We start from the raw sequence: 17,167 nt of genomic DNA, 5'->3' as shown, positions 1-17,167 counted from the left end.
TGGAAATGGCCCACCTTGATTTTCATACACGTTGTAAGGAGAGTGGTCACTTTGGATAAGCTATTACCAGCAGGAGAGTGAGTTTGTGTGTGTGGTTTTTGGAGGGGGGTGGGGGGGGTGAGAAAACCTGGATTTGTGCTGGAAATGGCCCACCTTGATTATCATACACATTGTAAAGAGAGTGGTCACTTTGGATGGGCTATTACCAGCAGGAGAGTGAGTTTGTGTGGGGGGGGGGCGGAGGGTGAGAAAACCTGGATGTGTGCTGGAAATGGCCCAACTTGATGATCACTTTAGATAAGCTATTACCAGCAGGAGAGTGGCGTGGGAGGAGGTATTGTTTCATGGTCTCTGTGTATATAATGTCTTCTGCAGTTTCCACAGTATGCATCCGATGAAGTGAGCTGTAGCTCATGAAAGCTCATGCTCAAATAAATTGGTTAGTCTCTAAGGTGCCACAAGTACGCCTTTTCTTTTTCTGAAACTCTTATGTTTCCTTTCTTTGATATATCCCACAATACCCTTCTCTGTCCCCACACTGCTCCAGCAAGTCATTCTTTTTCTCTTCCATGTCCTTTTTGAGGGGAGTGGGAGGTCTCACTTCCAGTTGGATAATAATTTGGGCAGCAAGAAACAGCTCTTTCCAATTGCTTCTCTCAGTGTCAAATTTTGGAAATGTTTTTTCAAGTAGTTATCAGGTTGCACAAAGCTATATTGTGTGCAACCAGGAATAATATTTTAATAACTTATCAGACAACTTAGTGCAAATGATTCAAAATGATCTCATTCAATCTGATTTTATTATGGATATCAAGCTGAGAAAAGGCAAGTAATTGTAGGACAGCATGAATTCTGGCGTTTGAGAACTATCTCACCTGTTACATTTTGTAATGTTTCTCTAATAAGAAAATGTTCTTCTCGATGGGTGCCACGAATGCTGTGCCATCGACAAATATATTCTCTTGGCCTAGGAGTCATTAGCAGGCCTCCCCCATATTAGAGAAGATTTTTTTTGCCACTGCAGGTCTTAAAGTAATTCTGCTTGAACCATGCTTTCCTTCAAACCCAGTCATTTGTCTCATTTGCCTGTTATTTCTTTCTTGTCTCCTAGACTATGAGCTCCTCAGGGTAGAATCATAGAACCACAGGGTTAGAAGGGACCACAAGGGCCATCTAGTCTAACTCCCTGCCAAGATGCATTGTAGAGATTGTTATTTACTATATGACTGTTTTGTACTATATGATTGGGGCCCCAACCTGGATCTGTCTCTGTCATCTAGATTGTAAACTCCTTGTGGGCTGGGAATGTCTTTATTTTTATGTCTTGGGTAGCACCAAGCACATTGTCTGTGCTTTACATATAATCAGATGTTGCAATGCACCATGGCCATACACCAATTGACAATGTGGCCATCTATGAAATCACTATAGCAAAAGGGAATAGAAGTCATAACTCTGAACTCCAAAAAGAACACATCACTTGACCTGGGTTACAAACTCCCGTTACCCATGTAGGAGACCTTAAAGGGCTGGTAGCATATTGAGGTCAGGGTTCAAGATGTCATATCCTCTTGTACGTTAGTCACTGGAAACAGGAACTGGGCTACTTGGATTCCATCCACTAAAAGGTATACGCAAAAGCCAGAACATGGCAGTATGAAAGCACAGGTTTAGTTTGCCATGTATCAGAGAAAGAAATGAGTTGTTCGTCGTTAACATCGGATTGGAAGTGAGCTCCTGGGTCATTGAGACCAGTCCCTTGCTATCTAAGGCAATCCTGTCACATAATCATATAACAGAAATGATGACAAAATAAAACCTCTGCAACAACTCTGCAGTACGTGACTCTGGTTTATTGAACTTCTGTTAACTCCCATTGCCTTTTAACTGAAGTTCAGTGAATTTCCCTGGGATTATATTGGATGAGAATGCTTGTCAGACCAGCTAGCTTTAAATGAGTATCTCTTTGTTGCGCTCTGTGGTTGGAAACCTTGCCTGTTCAAGGCCCATGGGATGGATTCCCCGTTTACACACAAACAGGGTTTGGAAAAGTCTCCCTGTGGATTTAGAGGCCTTTGCATAAACAGACTTTCCTTGAATCATTTGTGAGCACTGCATTAGAAAGTTCAGGGGGCAGGAGGTTTCATTCAAAGGAAGAGCCCTCTTTCTGACATAGCGGGTTACAATTTGCAGCATAAGTTCTGCACCTGCATTAAGGATGCTCATCCTCCTGTATAGCTGATCTCGAAACATTCTCATGTTTCCAGGCAAATGTTTATAGGATTGGCAGCTAGAAACTGAGCGGGAACATGACTTGGCTACACTCAGCAAAAACTGGGTCTTGGATCTGTGTCCAATGAAAGCTTTGAGAGGAGAAAAGTGGCTCAATTGCATGTTGGCTATGTAATTAAACACAAAAGCATTTCAGGGGTATAAGTGAATAACTCCCTAAGGTGTACATAATCTGAATATGGGATATGCATTAACATTTGTAAACCGTAGTTTTTCTCTTACAGATGCTGGTTTGGAAAGGAACCCGGGAAGTACATAGATTACATATATCAAGGCCCAGTGATCCTCGTTCTTCTGGTAAGACTGTGCGTGGGACTAAGAGGATGGCTACTGGCAATAATGAAATGATCTTATAGGCACCTGCTGTCTTCCACGTGTAATTAACTAAAACAAAACAACACGTGAACAAAACCTGGGGAAATGATCTGAGGGTTTCAGAAGAGAGCTCCGAAGGCAGTTGCATTAGGTAACGTGCTGTGAGCTGGCACCTGATTGGTTAATGAAGAGCCCAATGTAGTGTTAACAGGCTAGTTTGTTGCTGCCTTACAGTGCTTCCTACCTGCAGACCTTTAGCTGCTGTTAGCCTTGGTTTATGCAGCAGCTGGTGCAAACAGGGTTGAGTCCTGCCTGACAAAAATAGAACAATCTCTCCTCCCCTCCTCCACATGCGCATGGGGCTAGGTGGCACTGGACGGGAAGGGGGCATAGCCAGGGTAACAGTGATGTGCAGTTTCATCACATCCCGGCTACACCTCCTGGGGTGGGGCTTCCGTGCGGCCCTCCATGGAAATTCCACCTGCCCTGTGCTGGGAGAAAATTCCGCTTTATGCACAGGTTGCCTGGATGGTTCCAAGAGATGCAGCTGGCACCTGCCTGTGCCAGCCATGATGAATCTAGCCCCTCGTTTGTGTCCATCAGTTAAATGCTAAGTTCTTGCATCTTCACGCTGTGGCAGTTGTGTCTGTAATGAACCTATCCCGCGGGAGCAGGAATACGCACTTAGAACTATGTGACTGGTCACGTGTGGGCGCCGTGTGCTGCTTAAGCCACACTGCAGTGTAGGTGATGAAGGTCAGTATATTGCTGTTAAGATTGGAGGGTATGTCTACATTCCAGTCATAGGGTGTGATCGCAGCTCGGGTAGACATACCTGAGCTAGGTTTGATCTAGCTAGTTCGGGTACCAACAGCAGTGAAGCTGCAGCAGGCTGTTTCAGCATGGGTTAGCTGCCAGAGTAACTACCCAGGGTTCCAAGCAGGCTTGTACAACCTATGCTAAACTTCATGCTGCCATGGCTTCACTGCTACCTGTACCTGAACTAGCTAGTTTTAAGCTCACTTGACCGTCAGTCACCCCCCTTACTTCCTTGATTGCAGTGTGGCCGTTCCCTGAGGGGCAAAGAATATCAGAAATTCTCTCCAGTCGTCTCTGGACACCCATCAATATGTTTTTATACTCAATAAAGTATCAATTAATCTCCCTGAAATGACTTTCTCTAGCTCAGGTGGCTGTCCGTGTCCTGTTCAGGTTTCCTCATGTTATTTATGCAAACAGTGTACACATTATATTTCCCACTTAGTTGTAACTGGGGTATCAACACACTGTAGACACATTGGGCCAGAGTTTCTAGGGAGCGCACCTTTAGAGCTGCTCCGAAATTTTTAGTTTAAACGGTTTTTAACAAAAAATGCTGGTTTGGGGGAAATCGAAACTTTTAAAACTGTGTCCATTTAGACAACATTTTGTTTTAAAAAACTGAAATGAAACACTCCAATAATGTGAAAAGCATCCAGTTTCAGTGTTTTCAAAATGGACCTTTTTGATTTATTGTTTTGAAACAAAATTTGTTGTTTTTATATAAAAAGTCAAGTTTTGTTAAAAAGTCAAAATAAAGAACTAAATGTTTTCCGAATTTGATCATGTGGAAAATAATGAAACTTTTGGTTTTGTTCCATTCCTGGATGGGAAAAATAGTCAAAATTGCAGCATTTCCTGTGAAAATCCAGTTCCTGCCAAGGTCTCTCAGCTCCCATTGAGACACTGAAACAAAGTAGCTAAGTTCTTTTGGAAAATGCCTTTTTTAAAAAACAAAGTTCTCCCTCCCCCTCCATTTGTTGTTGGCATTATAAATTTTTGATTTCTCATGACTTTTTTGAGTGTTTTAATAGAAATGTTTATCAACATTTTTACTTACCAAAACTCTGTTTTTTGTTAAATGGAAAATGTCAAAACTTAGCAGAAGTTGCTGCAAGTGTTCAGTGCCTCAAAGCTCTCACTGCAACATTTGTGGCCATATTTTCCCATCCAGCATACCAAGCTCTTTTGAAAATCTGGCCGTAGAAGTCACAATGGGAGCTGCTAGCCGACTAGCAGTTTTGAGAACTTTTTCCAAATGTTCACATTTTTCCTTTACTGAAAATCAGCTTTCTGATTAATGAACAATTTTGATTAAAAATTTCTATTGGAGAAATAACACCCAAAATCACAAAAACTTGACACACTTCCATACAGTAGAGCCCCCGTTTTATGAACTGATCGAGGAGTTCAATTTTATTAATTTCTCAGTGTTATGAACATCTCAAAATTATAGTAGATGCGGTGCTTAAGTTACTGTATGGTGCACTGCATCACTTTCTCCTTGTCCTTCAGACCAGTGCAAAGCAATTTCCAATGCATGGAGGGCATCGGAATATGAAGAGATGCCAATTTGTTGTTCACTGACATCACTTTCGCTATGTGGTTTTTATTTTTACTGTTTTTTCATTCATCAGAGTGGTGTTCGTAACATCGCGCTTCTCCTGTCCAGTAATAACACTTCTCTTTTTTTTTGCAAATTATTTCCATTTAGAGAAGTCCATTTTTCAACAACAACAAAAGTTTTGTTAGATAAATGTCAACCTTCTCTAATTAGCATCTCTCAGGCAATGCAGAATAAGCTAATGTGTCTTTGTAGCTGAAGCATGGCACTGGACAAAGTGTCTTAAACTGAGATTGTGACATTTTATTATCTTTACTTTGACAGCATTTGTAAATGCTCAGATGGGTCATGATCTTGCAGCTGACTATGTGCAGATGCACATCTTGGCCTGTGCAGAGCCCCTCTGAAGTTTGTCCACATGTAGTCAATTGTAGGATCAATGCCTTGGGCTTGTGACAATTAGAAGATTGACACCTCTTGTCTCCATCCCCTATATAAAATATACTTACTTGCCATTTGTAAAGCACTCTGAGATCCTCTGATGAAAGCAACTACATAAGTGCAGTCTATTTTGTTGCTATTGCGTATGGTTTGTTTAGTAGCCTTTGGCAAGTACAAAGTGGATAATTATAAAATGGCAGATGTAATAGGAAGTTTAAAATTGAGTTTTCAGCTGGTAATTAAGCAATTAAGTCATTAGTTATTCCACTGCATTTACAGATGTCTAATCAAGTGATAACTAAAGCTCACAAGTGTTGCGGTTTTTGTTTGTTTGTTTTTAGATAAGGGAGTGTAGTAGATCTCATATATTTGGACTTCAGTTAAGCATCTGACACAGTAGCACATGGGAAATTATTAGTTAAATTAGGGAAGATGGGGGTCAGTACAAGAACTGTAAGGTGGAGAAGGAGCTGGCTAAAGGAAAGATGGCAATGGGTTGTGGTGAAAGGTGAATTGTAGGACTCGAGGGAGGTTATTAGTGAAGTTGAAGGATCATTCTTGAGACCAGTGTTGTTCAATATTTTTATTAACGACCTTGGCACAAAAAGTAGGAGTATTGCTGATGATACCATGGTGGAAAGTATCATCCATACAGAGGAAGATAGGAATGTTCTACAGGAAGATCTGGATGGCCTTGAAGGTTGAAGTGACAGAAACTGGATGAAATTCAATAGCCCAAAGTCATGCACTTAGGGTCTAATAATAAAAAATTCTGCTACAAGGTGGGGGTTTATCCGTTGAAAGTCACAGAGGAGGAGACACAGAGGGTGTGTGGACTGATCACAAGATGACTATGAGCCACTAGTAATGTAGTGTGGCTGTGAAAAAGGCAAATGCAATCCTAGAATGTATCAGGCAAGAAGAGAGGGAAGTATTAATGCCATTGTGCACAACACTGGTAAGACCTCATTTGGAATGTTGTGTGGCATTCTGGTCACCCATGTTCAAGAAAGTTGAATTCACACTGGAAAAGGTTCAGAGAAGAACTACTAGGATGACCAGAGGAATGGCGGGCCTATTTTATGAATGGAGACTGGAAAAGCTTGGCTTGTTTAGCGGGGGTGAAGAGCTAGTTAAGCTAAAAGACAATATTGGCACAAAACCAAGTGCGCCAAACTGGCAATGAACAAATTCAGGCTGGAGATTGGAAGGTTTCTAACCAGCAGAGGAGTGAGGTTCTGGAACAGCCTCCCAATAGGAGCTGTGGGGGGTAAACAACTTAATTCATTTGAGAGAGCTGGACAAATTCATGGGTGCGACTGTATAATGGGATTGCTTGTGGTGGTAGGGGGAGGGCTCAACAAGCCTGGGATTCTTTTAAGGTTTGTCTTATGTTCCTAAAAGCTCATGCTTCAGGATTTCAGCTGGTCACCTGCAGGGATCAGGGGATTTCCCTCTCCCCCCACATGTATTCTTTTTCTTGTTTTCTTTTTAATCTCCTTCCTCTGAAGCATGGGAGATGGCCACAGCTGGAGTTGAGACACTGGGTGAGGTAGGCTGGAGCTCTGAGATGGTACTGAACATTCTCACTCTCAGGTGTTTGGCTAGCTGGTTCTTGCTCACATGTTCGGGGTCTAATTGATCACCATATGTGGGGTCAGGAAGGAATTTTCTCCCAGGTCAGATTGGCAGTGACCCTGGGGTGGGTTGGTTGGTTGGTTGATTTGTTTTTGTGCCTTCCTCTGCAGCATGTGGGTGTGGGTCACTTGCCAGGATTAACTGGGTATAGCTCGCTTAATTATTTCCCTGCTATTGCAGTGGCTTTGGGCACTGGTGCACCTCGGTCCCTCCTATTCCCTGCCTGTGGTACATAATAGTCTAGTCTCCTGTGGGCTGTGATACTTTGGTTTAATTTAGGTTGTCGGGTTTAGTGTGCAGCTACTGGGTGGTGGTGGTGGCCTGTGACATACAGGAGGTCAGACTAAACTATCCAGTGGTTCCTTCTGGTGTTACACTCTGGCTCAATCTTAACTGAGTATAAACCTCTCCAACACCATGGATTTTTATACCATCTCCCTGGTGCTTTTTGGCACAATTATATGCTTGATGTAAAAACAAATCAATAAGTGTTTGGGAGGCAGGGTGGTCGTGTGGATAGCACACTGCTCTGGGAGTCTGGAGACCTAAGTTCCTACTTCTTTTGCTGACTTTAGGGCAAGTCACTTCATCTCTTTGTGACTCAGTTTCTTCTTCTGTGATGAAGCTTGTCCTCCTTCATAAATTGCTCTGTGGTCGACAGAGGAAAAGTGCCATAAAAGAACTAAAGATATTATTACGATTTAACGTTACATTTCTGACTTTTCCATGCTCATTTGATTGACCGTTAGCAAGTTGCTCTCCCACGTACGCTGCACCCTGCTGCAAACACGAAACCTGGGATGGTCAAGTAGAGCGCAAAATAGCAGGTTCTTCTACGAGGAGGCTCCCTGTGGGTGCTCCACTTTAGGTGAATCTGCGCCCCTGCTCTTGTAATCGGACATTTTTAGTAGCAGTGCCTCATTGGTTTGCCCATGCGCTGTCCCCGTCCCGTGCTACCTCAGGGAGTTACATAGTGCTATGAGACCAGTCCTCCCTCAGATCCGTCTCTACCACCCTCAGCTTGAACGGAGCAATTGGCAGCACCTCTTTATCTTTATCTTTAGTCTAGCTTTAACTTTAGAGAACTCGTTAGTTAATTAATAGTTAACTACCCTATCTCTTCCCCATTTATCTATTTCTTTAAAAAAAATTCTTATGAATTTAAGTTTCAGTTATTAGGATACCCCTTAGTGCAGTATAGTTACCTTCCCTCATGGAAGAAACCCTATTCTAAGAGGCATGCCTGGCTCCCTGGATTTTAACCGTTGCCTCACTTGCCGGTCATCACTTCCCGTTTCTGACAGGCATTCACAGTGTGTTCACTGCCTTGGTGAGACACACACACCAAAAAGTACTCCCACTGCCACAATCTGAAGACCCGTGCCAGGACAGCAAGGGGCCTATAGCTAAAACTCCTCATGGTGGAGAAGTCTCTGCGCCCGGTGTCCAATTTGGGATCACGAACCCCTCCTGGATAACGGTCTCCAATGGCGGCATCTGACAGAGGGTCCCCATCACTCTCTGAGGAAGAAGCACTCCTCCAAAACGGTGACAAAGAAACAGGCTCTGACCTCCTCTTCTTGGAACCTGTCAAAAAGAGATGTTCCCCGACCTGTCAGACCCCATCAGAACCGACCGTACTGAGACTGTCCACCTCTGAGGTAGCAAGACCATCCTGCATCACGGGTACCGTGCGAGCCAAAGACCATAAGCAGGTTGGCTCGGAAAAAGGCACAAAATGGAAACCTAGCATCCCTGCTTCGGTACTGCCTGAGCCGCTCAAACATGCCCCACCGATCAGCTTGTCAGCACTACAATCTATGGTGCCACCTTCTGCCTCTATAGCGCATAGCACACGGTCCTTGGCACCAGCAACCACGGTAAAGGCACCGGTACTGCCAATAACACCCTCCTCAGTATCAGTGCTCTCGGTACCACAGCAATTTCTCCAACGTAAAGACTTTTTAGTCTCCTTGGCACTGGAATCTCCACTCCCCAGTACTGACCTCACTCCAGCATGCTCGGTACCGTGCCAACTTACCACACCACCCAGATCAGCTCATCCTTTATCCAACGACAAGGAGGAGGAGGATGAAGGGGAAATCTACTTCTCCCATCACTTCTCGCCTATCCACACAACTACCAAACCAGGTCCACTAAAGCAACATGAATGCCATCCCAGACCTGAAACTCAAGAATGGTACTGACACCCATGGATGCTGTCACCAATGCCATTCCCACAGTGACCTTATTGGGACCGATGGGCAGCATATTGCCAACACTATCCTAAATTTCCCAATCCAGGAAGAGGTTGAGACATTCTCCATCCCCCTCTGTACCTGGACCCTCTGAACATCCAGAAGAGGCAGTTGAGGAACTGGAGGAGACTTTGGATCAGGAAGTCATGCCAGCTGCCAATTTTCCATCCTCCTCTCCAGAAGAAACTATCACATCCCCACCATCACTGGAGATTCTGCTGGAAGAGGTTGCTGAGTCCTAGCATAAGTTGTTGGACATCTTCCAGACTTCAATCTCTTCCATTGCCCTCCCAATAAACGAGGCCCTTATGGACCGAGTCAAGACCATCTGGCAGACCCCAGCAACAATTCCGCCCACCTGCAAAAGAGTGGATAAAAAATACTATGTCCCTTCCAAGGGGATGGAATTTCTATTTTCACACCCTATGCCAAACTCTCTGGTGGTAGAGGCCGTGAATGAGCAGGGCAGACAACACCATTCCAGATCCACCCCATATGACAAGCACTGGAAGAGATTAGACCTTTTTGGTCATAAAGCTTTTTCTTCAGCAACCTACAGTTCAGGATTGCACACTATGAAGAATTTATGGCCAAATACAATCATTCCAATTACTCAGAAATCTCTGACTTTACTGAACACATACCTGAGGACAAAAAGGAACAATTTAAAGCTTTCATATCCAAGGGTCAACTCCTAGCTCGCATAGCTTTACAAGCTTCACTGAACTTCACAGACATGGCAGCACGCTCCGTTGCCACAGCCATAGTAATGGGAGAAGCTTCCTGGCTCCGCCTCTTGGGTTTCCCCAAAGATGTACAATCAACTGTCGAGAACCTCCTGTTTGAAGGCCTCCAGCTGTTTGCAGCCAAAACATATGAATCCCTTCACACATTGATGGACTCCAGGGTGACTCTGAGATTCTTGGGTATATACATGCCTACACAAAACAACAAACAGGGGAAGGATTACTTGATGGAAGGATCTAGATCTGTGCCTTACACCCAACCTCATAGGCAGTATGACCCGCAGAGGCAGAGACCTGCAAGATGGAGAACACTCCTTTCTCAGCCCTCGACATCTCAACAACTTCCATCTAAACAACAGGGTCGAGACATGACACATTTCCTACTTTTTCTATTTTTGGACCCATCCGACGCCATCCATCCATTTGGAGACTGTTAGGGGGCTTATTCCTTCACCCACTTACTTCCCTGGTCCTTCTCGCATGAACAGAGAGCAACAATACCCGAAGTCCAAAGGTGCAAACAATTCGATGTTTATTGGGGTGAACTTCCAGCAAGCATGATTCCAGTTTCCTTCCTTAGTATCCTCCTTCCCAGCTCTGACACCACAGAGCCTTACACCTGTGTCCCTGTTCCCATTCCTGCCCTTAGCCAAACATGATTCCAATTTCCTTACCCCCATTCCCTGTTCCCATTTCCCCCTTTAGCAAAACATGATTCCAATTTCCGCACCCCCATTCCCTGTTCCCATCCCCCCACCACACACCCATCCCCTCCCACCCATGCCCACTCACTTCCTCATTGACTACAGATTATATAGTAAAACTTGAGTTCTGCTTAGCTATACCTTAACCAATCATTTTCCTGAAATTTAACTAACCAATCCTAACATATTGTAATATGATTATGTAACCAATTATATCCCACCACCTTAATTAGTTTACCCCCAGCAAAATTAATTATACAGCAGACAGGAACAATCACAGAACCAGACAGAGATTATACAGACAAACAATAGCAAAGTGGGAACTATAATGACAAGACAATACAGAAGTGAGGATTTCACATCCCAGCTATTGATAAGTGAGTTCTTGCCAGACAGGATGCTATCAAACTAAGTTTCCTTTTACATTTTCTAGGCACTTCCCTTTCTCTGGAGGTGATAGGAATACAGTCCTGTCCTGATAGTGCCTAACAGCCCAATAGCACCTTATTTCAATGTGACTAGTTTGGAATGTGAGGAGGTGACCGGTCGCTTCCTAGCTTATGGCTGCCTCTGCTGCTTAGCCGAAGGCCTTAGCCTAAGAACAGGGCCTCAAACTGTCACAGTAAGAGAAGGCCCTTACACCAGCAGACAGTGATTTTGATTCTTTCTTTTATACCTCTAGAACTAGCCAAGTGATAAGAATACACCTAAATTCTTAAACTACAGGCCTTTGCAGACAGGCCTGAATATCTATATCCTAACAGAGACCATCTGACTCCATTCCACCCAGTGTGGTGAAATATCACATCACACAAATGGGTATTAGAAATCATCGAGATTGACTATTCCATCCAATTTATCTCTGTCCCTCTTCAGGGACCTTTCTCATGAACACCTACTGCGACAGGAGGTAAACCATCCCAAACACCTAGGTGCAGTAGAACCAGTACCAGCACAACACAAAGGGAAGCGTTTCTACTCCCATTATATTCTAACCCAGAAAAAAATGGAAGATGGAGGCCCATTCTTGACTTAAGAAGACTCAACAAATTTGTGAAGACCCAGCGATTCAGGATGGTCAGTCTAACAATGATCATTCCAGCCCTAGAACAAGGGGACTGGTTCTCAGCCCTCAACCTCCAGGATACATATTTCCACATAATGATACATCCCTCACTCAGGAGGTTTCTCAGATTTGTTCTGGGAACAGATCATCTGCAGTACAAACTACTCACTTTCGGCTTATATACAGCTCCACGGGTATTCTCAAAAGTCCCTGCGGTTGTGGCAGCTCACCTCCACAAACAAGCAGTTATAATAGTCCCCTATCGGGATGATTGCTTACTCAAAGCCTCAACTAGAGAAGAGGCATTCGAAGCTACACAAAAATCCCCTGTGCAGAGTCTAGAGTTCATCAGGACTACCTGAACGCTTTGGAAGCTACAGCCTCTCTGCCCCAGCACAGATTCACCACTCTTGTCAACCTAATCACTACAACACAAGCCAGCCCACAGACATGTCGCTTAAAATAAAGCATTGTCTCTTGTTTTTCATGTGGTTTTCCCTGAACTCCATCCAACAAAGGTGGTCACCCTAAGTGTAAAAGGGCTGTAAATTGCCTGTGGAATGCCCTGTGCAGCAGACAGTGAGTGGAATAACCCCTCGCATCTATCAGCATGTTGGGGCATAGCCAGGGAAGTGGGGATGCAGCTAGACTGCCTACTCTCGTTGCCATAATAGTCCCTTGGTGTCCATTGCAGCTGGCTGAAATTTAGAACAGCCCTGAGACTGCTCTAAACTGAGTCAGAGGCCAGCCTGGCCACCATCCAGACCATGAATCTGGGAAGCGCCACGCTAGATAGCGCTCGGGTATTCCTGCAAATTGGGCTCTTCTCATTGGCCTGTATTAGAGCTCTAATTAAGGCCCAGGTGAATACAAGACTAATTTCATTGTATAGCTGAGAAAGTTTGATACATTTTAGGAAATTAGGTGAGAAAAACTCGCCATCTTTGTTAATTACATAAGAGGCCACAGCTGCACCTTCATTTGCTCAAGATATGAGGGTGCGTTGTCTTGGAATTTAAAATATATTTCTTAACATGCTTGCCAGTTGAGTCACAGAATCATAGAATATTAGGGTTGGAAGAGACCTCAGGAGGTCATCTAGTCCAATCCCCTGCTCAAAGCAGGACCAACACCAACTAAATCATCCCAGCCAAGGCTCTGTCAAGCCTGACCTTAAAAACCTCTAAGGAAGGAGATTCCACCACCTCCATAGGTAACCCATTCCAGTGCTTCACCACCCTCCTAGTGAAATAGTTTTTCCTAATATCCAACCTAGACCTCCCCAACTGCAACCTGAGACCATTGCTCCTTGTTCTGTCATCTGCCACCACTGAGAACAGCTGAGCTCCATCCTCTTTGGAACCCCCCTTTAGGTAGTTGATGACTGCTATCAAATCCCCCCTCACTCTTGTCTTCTGCAGACTAAATAAGCCCAGTTCCCTTAGCCTCTCCTCGTAAGTCATGTGCCCCAGACCCTAATCATTTTCATTGCCCTCCACTGGACTCTCCAATTTTTTCCACATCCCTTCTGTGGTAGGGGGACCAAAACTGGATACAGTACTCCAGGTGTGTCCTCACCAGTGCCGAACAGAGGGGAATAATCACTTCCCTCGATCTGCTGGCAATGCTCCTACTAATGCAGCCCAATATGCTGTTGGCCTTCTTGGCAACAAGGGCACACTGCTGACTCATATCCAACTTCTCATCCACTGTAATCCCCAGGTCCTTTTCTGCAGAACTGCTGCTTAGCTACTCAGTCCCCAGCCTATAGGGGTGCATGGGATTCTTCCTGCCTAAGTGCAGGCCTCTGCACTTGTCCTTGTTGAACCTCATCAGATTTCTTTTGGCCCAATCCTCCAATTTATCTAGGTCACTTTGGGCCCTATCCCTACCCTCCAGTGTATCTACCTCTCCCCCCAGCTTAGTGTCATCTGCGAACTTGCTGAGGATGCAATCCATCCCATCATCCAGATCATTAATAAAGATGTTGAACAAAACCGGCCCCAGGACCAACCCCTGGGGCACTCCACTTGATACCGGCTGCCAACTAGACATCGAGCCGTTGATCACTACCCGTTGAGCCCGACAATCAAGCCAGCTTTCTATCTATCTACCTTATAGTCCATTCATCCAATCCATACTTCTTTAACTTGCTGGCAAGAATACTGTGGGAGACGGTATCAAAAGCTTTGCTTAAAGTCAAGATATATCACGTCCACTACTTTCCCCATATCATAGGAGTCTTTCTCATAAAACGTGTAGCCATAAATTGTGCAAGAGCAACTAAATATACTGTCATTATATGATGTATATTGAAGTCAATTCAAGCAAATCACAGCTCAAACATAATTTATCACTGCACCTTTAAAGGGCCATTGTGAGAAGTGCTGGATTGACAGCACTGAAGATTGAAGTCCTTCATCTAAGTGGGTGCTGTACAAGTAATGGTAGGAGAAGCTTCCTTAGCATGTGCTGGAGTGCCTTTGCCCTGATATAGATAGGGATGAAAGCATGGCTCAGTCTCCATGCCTGTTCAGTCTTGTCTTTGTGTGTGATGTGGATGCCTGGCCCCCTAAAAATAGAAGAGAGACCACAGTAAAGTTGTGCACAGACCACCATTAACCTGTGTGACAGCTTTCAGTCATTACTGATGAGCGGTGGATTGGAAACAATGATGAGTTAAAGACTTTGGGTAAAATGTTCCCATGTGACTTAAAAGCCGAAGAGCTTCTCTACATGGGGAAATTTGCCAGCAGAACTACAGCAGTATAATTATACTGGTGTAAAATCACATAAACTGTACCTGGAAAATGCACTCTTATTCCCAAAGAATAGTGTCCAAATGGGGTGTTACACTGGTATATCTATAATGCTATGATTATACAGGTACAGTTCTGTTGGTAAATGTCCACAGATAAGCCCTAAAACCCATTTTCAAAAGAGATGTAGGCACTTCGGCTCCTAAGACATGTCTACACTACAGCTGCTTCACCGGCCCTGCTATGGCACTGCAGTGATGCTGCTGTAATGCCATAGTGTAGACGCTTCTGACATCAATGGAAGGGGCTTTTCTGTCGTTGTAGCTAATCCATCTCTGAGAGGCAGTAGCTAGGTCTACTGAAGAATTCAGGCCGCATCTATGTTGGGGCTAAGGTCAACCTAATTATAGCATTTGGTGCGAAATTTTTCACGGCCCCATGTGATGTAGCGAGATCTGTCTAATTTTTAAGTGTAGACCAAGCCAAGGTCATGTTGAAAGTCAATGGGATTTAGGCTCCTAACTCACTTTGGGTACATCTACACTGCAATAAAAGACCTGCAGCATGGTCAGCTGATGCGGGCTCGTGGGCTGTGGGGCTAAAATTTGCAGTGTAGACATTCAGGCTTGGGTTACAGCCTGGCCTCTAGGACCCTGTGAGGTGGGAGGATCTCAGAGACCAGGCTCCGACCTGAGCCTGAACATCTACACTGCAAGTTTTAGTCCTGCAGCTCAAACCCTGTGAGCCCGAGTCCATTGACCTGGATTTTGAGACTTGGTGCCGGTGGTTTTTTTTACTGCAGTACAGACATAGCCTTAGGCATTCTGAAATTTTTATACCCTTTGGACCTGATTCACCATTGTCCTGTACCATGTGCCATCAATCACACCTGTACAAAATGAGTGCAAAGGGGGTATGCAAATTGCTACCATTCTGATTTTGGATTTACCTTTACTGGTGTAAATGACTGCAGGGCAATAGAGAATAAAGCCATCTGAGTCTTGTTACTGGTCCCCAGACCTATCCCGAGACAATGATATTTGATCCTTGAGTCTCAAGGCACTATGGTTCTGAATGGTTTCAGAGTAGCAGCCGTGTTAGTCTGTATTTGCAAAAAGAAAAGGAGTACTAGGTTGTAGATCCTTGATCAACTAAAACCTCTCCAACCCATCATCAAGGATCTACAACCGAAGGACGACCCACCACTCTCACAGATCTTGGGAGACAGGCCAATACTTGCTTACAGACAGCCCCCCAACCTGAAGCAAATACTCACCAGCAACCACACACCACACAACAAAACCACTAACCCAGGAATCTATCCTTGCAACAAAGCCCATTGCCAACTGTGTCCACATATCTATTCAGGGGATACCATCATAAGGCCTAATGACATCAGCCACACTATCAGAGGCTCGTTCACCTGCATATCTATCAGTGTGATATATGCCATTATGTGCCAGCAATGCCCCTCTGCCATGTACATTGGTCAAACTGGACAGTCTCTATGTAAAAGAATAAATGGACACAAATCAGACGTCAAGAATTATAACATTCAAAAACCAGTTGGAGAACACTTCAATTTCTTTGGTCACTTGATTACAGACCTAAAAGTTGCAATTCTTCAACAAAAAACCCTCAAAAACAGACTCCAATGAGAGACTGCTGAATTGGAATTAATTTGCAAACTGGATACAATTAACTTAGGCTTGAATAGAGACTGGGAGTGGATGGGTCATTACACAAAGTAAAACTATTTCCCCTTATTTATTCCTCCCCCACCCCCACGCCCGCCACTGTTCCTCAGACATTCTTGTCAACTGCTGGAAATGGCCCACCTTGATTATCACTACAAAAGGTTTTCTCCCGTCCCCACCTCCGCTCTCCTGCTGATATTAGCTCATCTTAAGTGATCACTCTCCTTACAGTGTGTATGGTAACACCCATTGTTTCATGTTCTCTATGTATATAAATCTCCCCACTGTATTTTCCACTGAATGCATCCGATGAAGTGAGCTGTAGCTCACGAAAGCTTATGCTCAAATAAATTTGTTAGTCTCTAAGGTGCCACAAGTACTCCTTTCCTTTTTATGGTTCTGAATGGTGCACGAATCATACTTGTTTAAATGCTTTTTTTGTAGTTTTGGAGGCAATAGAAATGTTCTCATAAATTAAAATTTGAAAGATGGGGTCTAGATTACTCTTTGCTAGCTGCTTTTTGTTTGGATCTCAAAGCCAAAGGAACCCGTGAATATAAAATGCATATTCTGTATCCTGTGCCCCATAGCCTATCTCTTCATCTAGTAAATTATGAGAGAGAAATTGTAGTTCATCATATTTTATATGTCTTTTTTGTCCCTTGATGCATCACAGTCCTGGCAAAATATCAAAAGAGACGCAGCCCTGCAAAAAGTGTTTGATACTCTGAAATTCAATTTCTTGTGGTGCTGTAAAATAGGGTCCTGTTAAATGTTTTCAGTTGGAATGTGTATACTAATCCCATTATTGCTGCTCAGACTAGCCTAGTCTGGTTTTAATCTAATGTCTCTGTCTGGGGGGATGGCA

The 17,167-nt window shown here is 44.0% G+C and overlaps 1 protein-coding gene across 3 annotated transcripts in view; it reads left to right on the top strand.

Moving 5' to 3' along the window:
- Positions 1–17,167, top strand: part of CRHR2 (corticotropin releasing hormone receptor 2) — a 250,887-nt gene that overhangs the window by 181,680 nt on the left and 52,040 nt on the right. For all 3 annotated transcript variants that reach the window (XM_074946387.1, XM_074946385.1, XM_074946386.1), the window contains one exon: positions 2,517–2,589. In XM_074946387.1, the coding sequence (XP_074802488.1) occupies positions 2,517–2,589 (73 nt within the window). The remainder of the gene's footprint in view (positions 1–2,516; positions 2,590–17,167) is intronic.

Source organism: Natator depressus, chromosome 2 (assembly GCF_965152275.1).
Source record: "Natator depressus isolate rNatDep1 chromosome 2, rNatDep2.hap1, whole genome shotgun sequence".
Taxonomy (NCBI): Eukaryota; Metazoa; Chordata; order Testudines; family Cheloniidae; genus Natator; species Natator depressus.
This window is presented reverse-complemented; position numbering and strand designations above follow the sequence as displayed.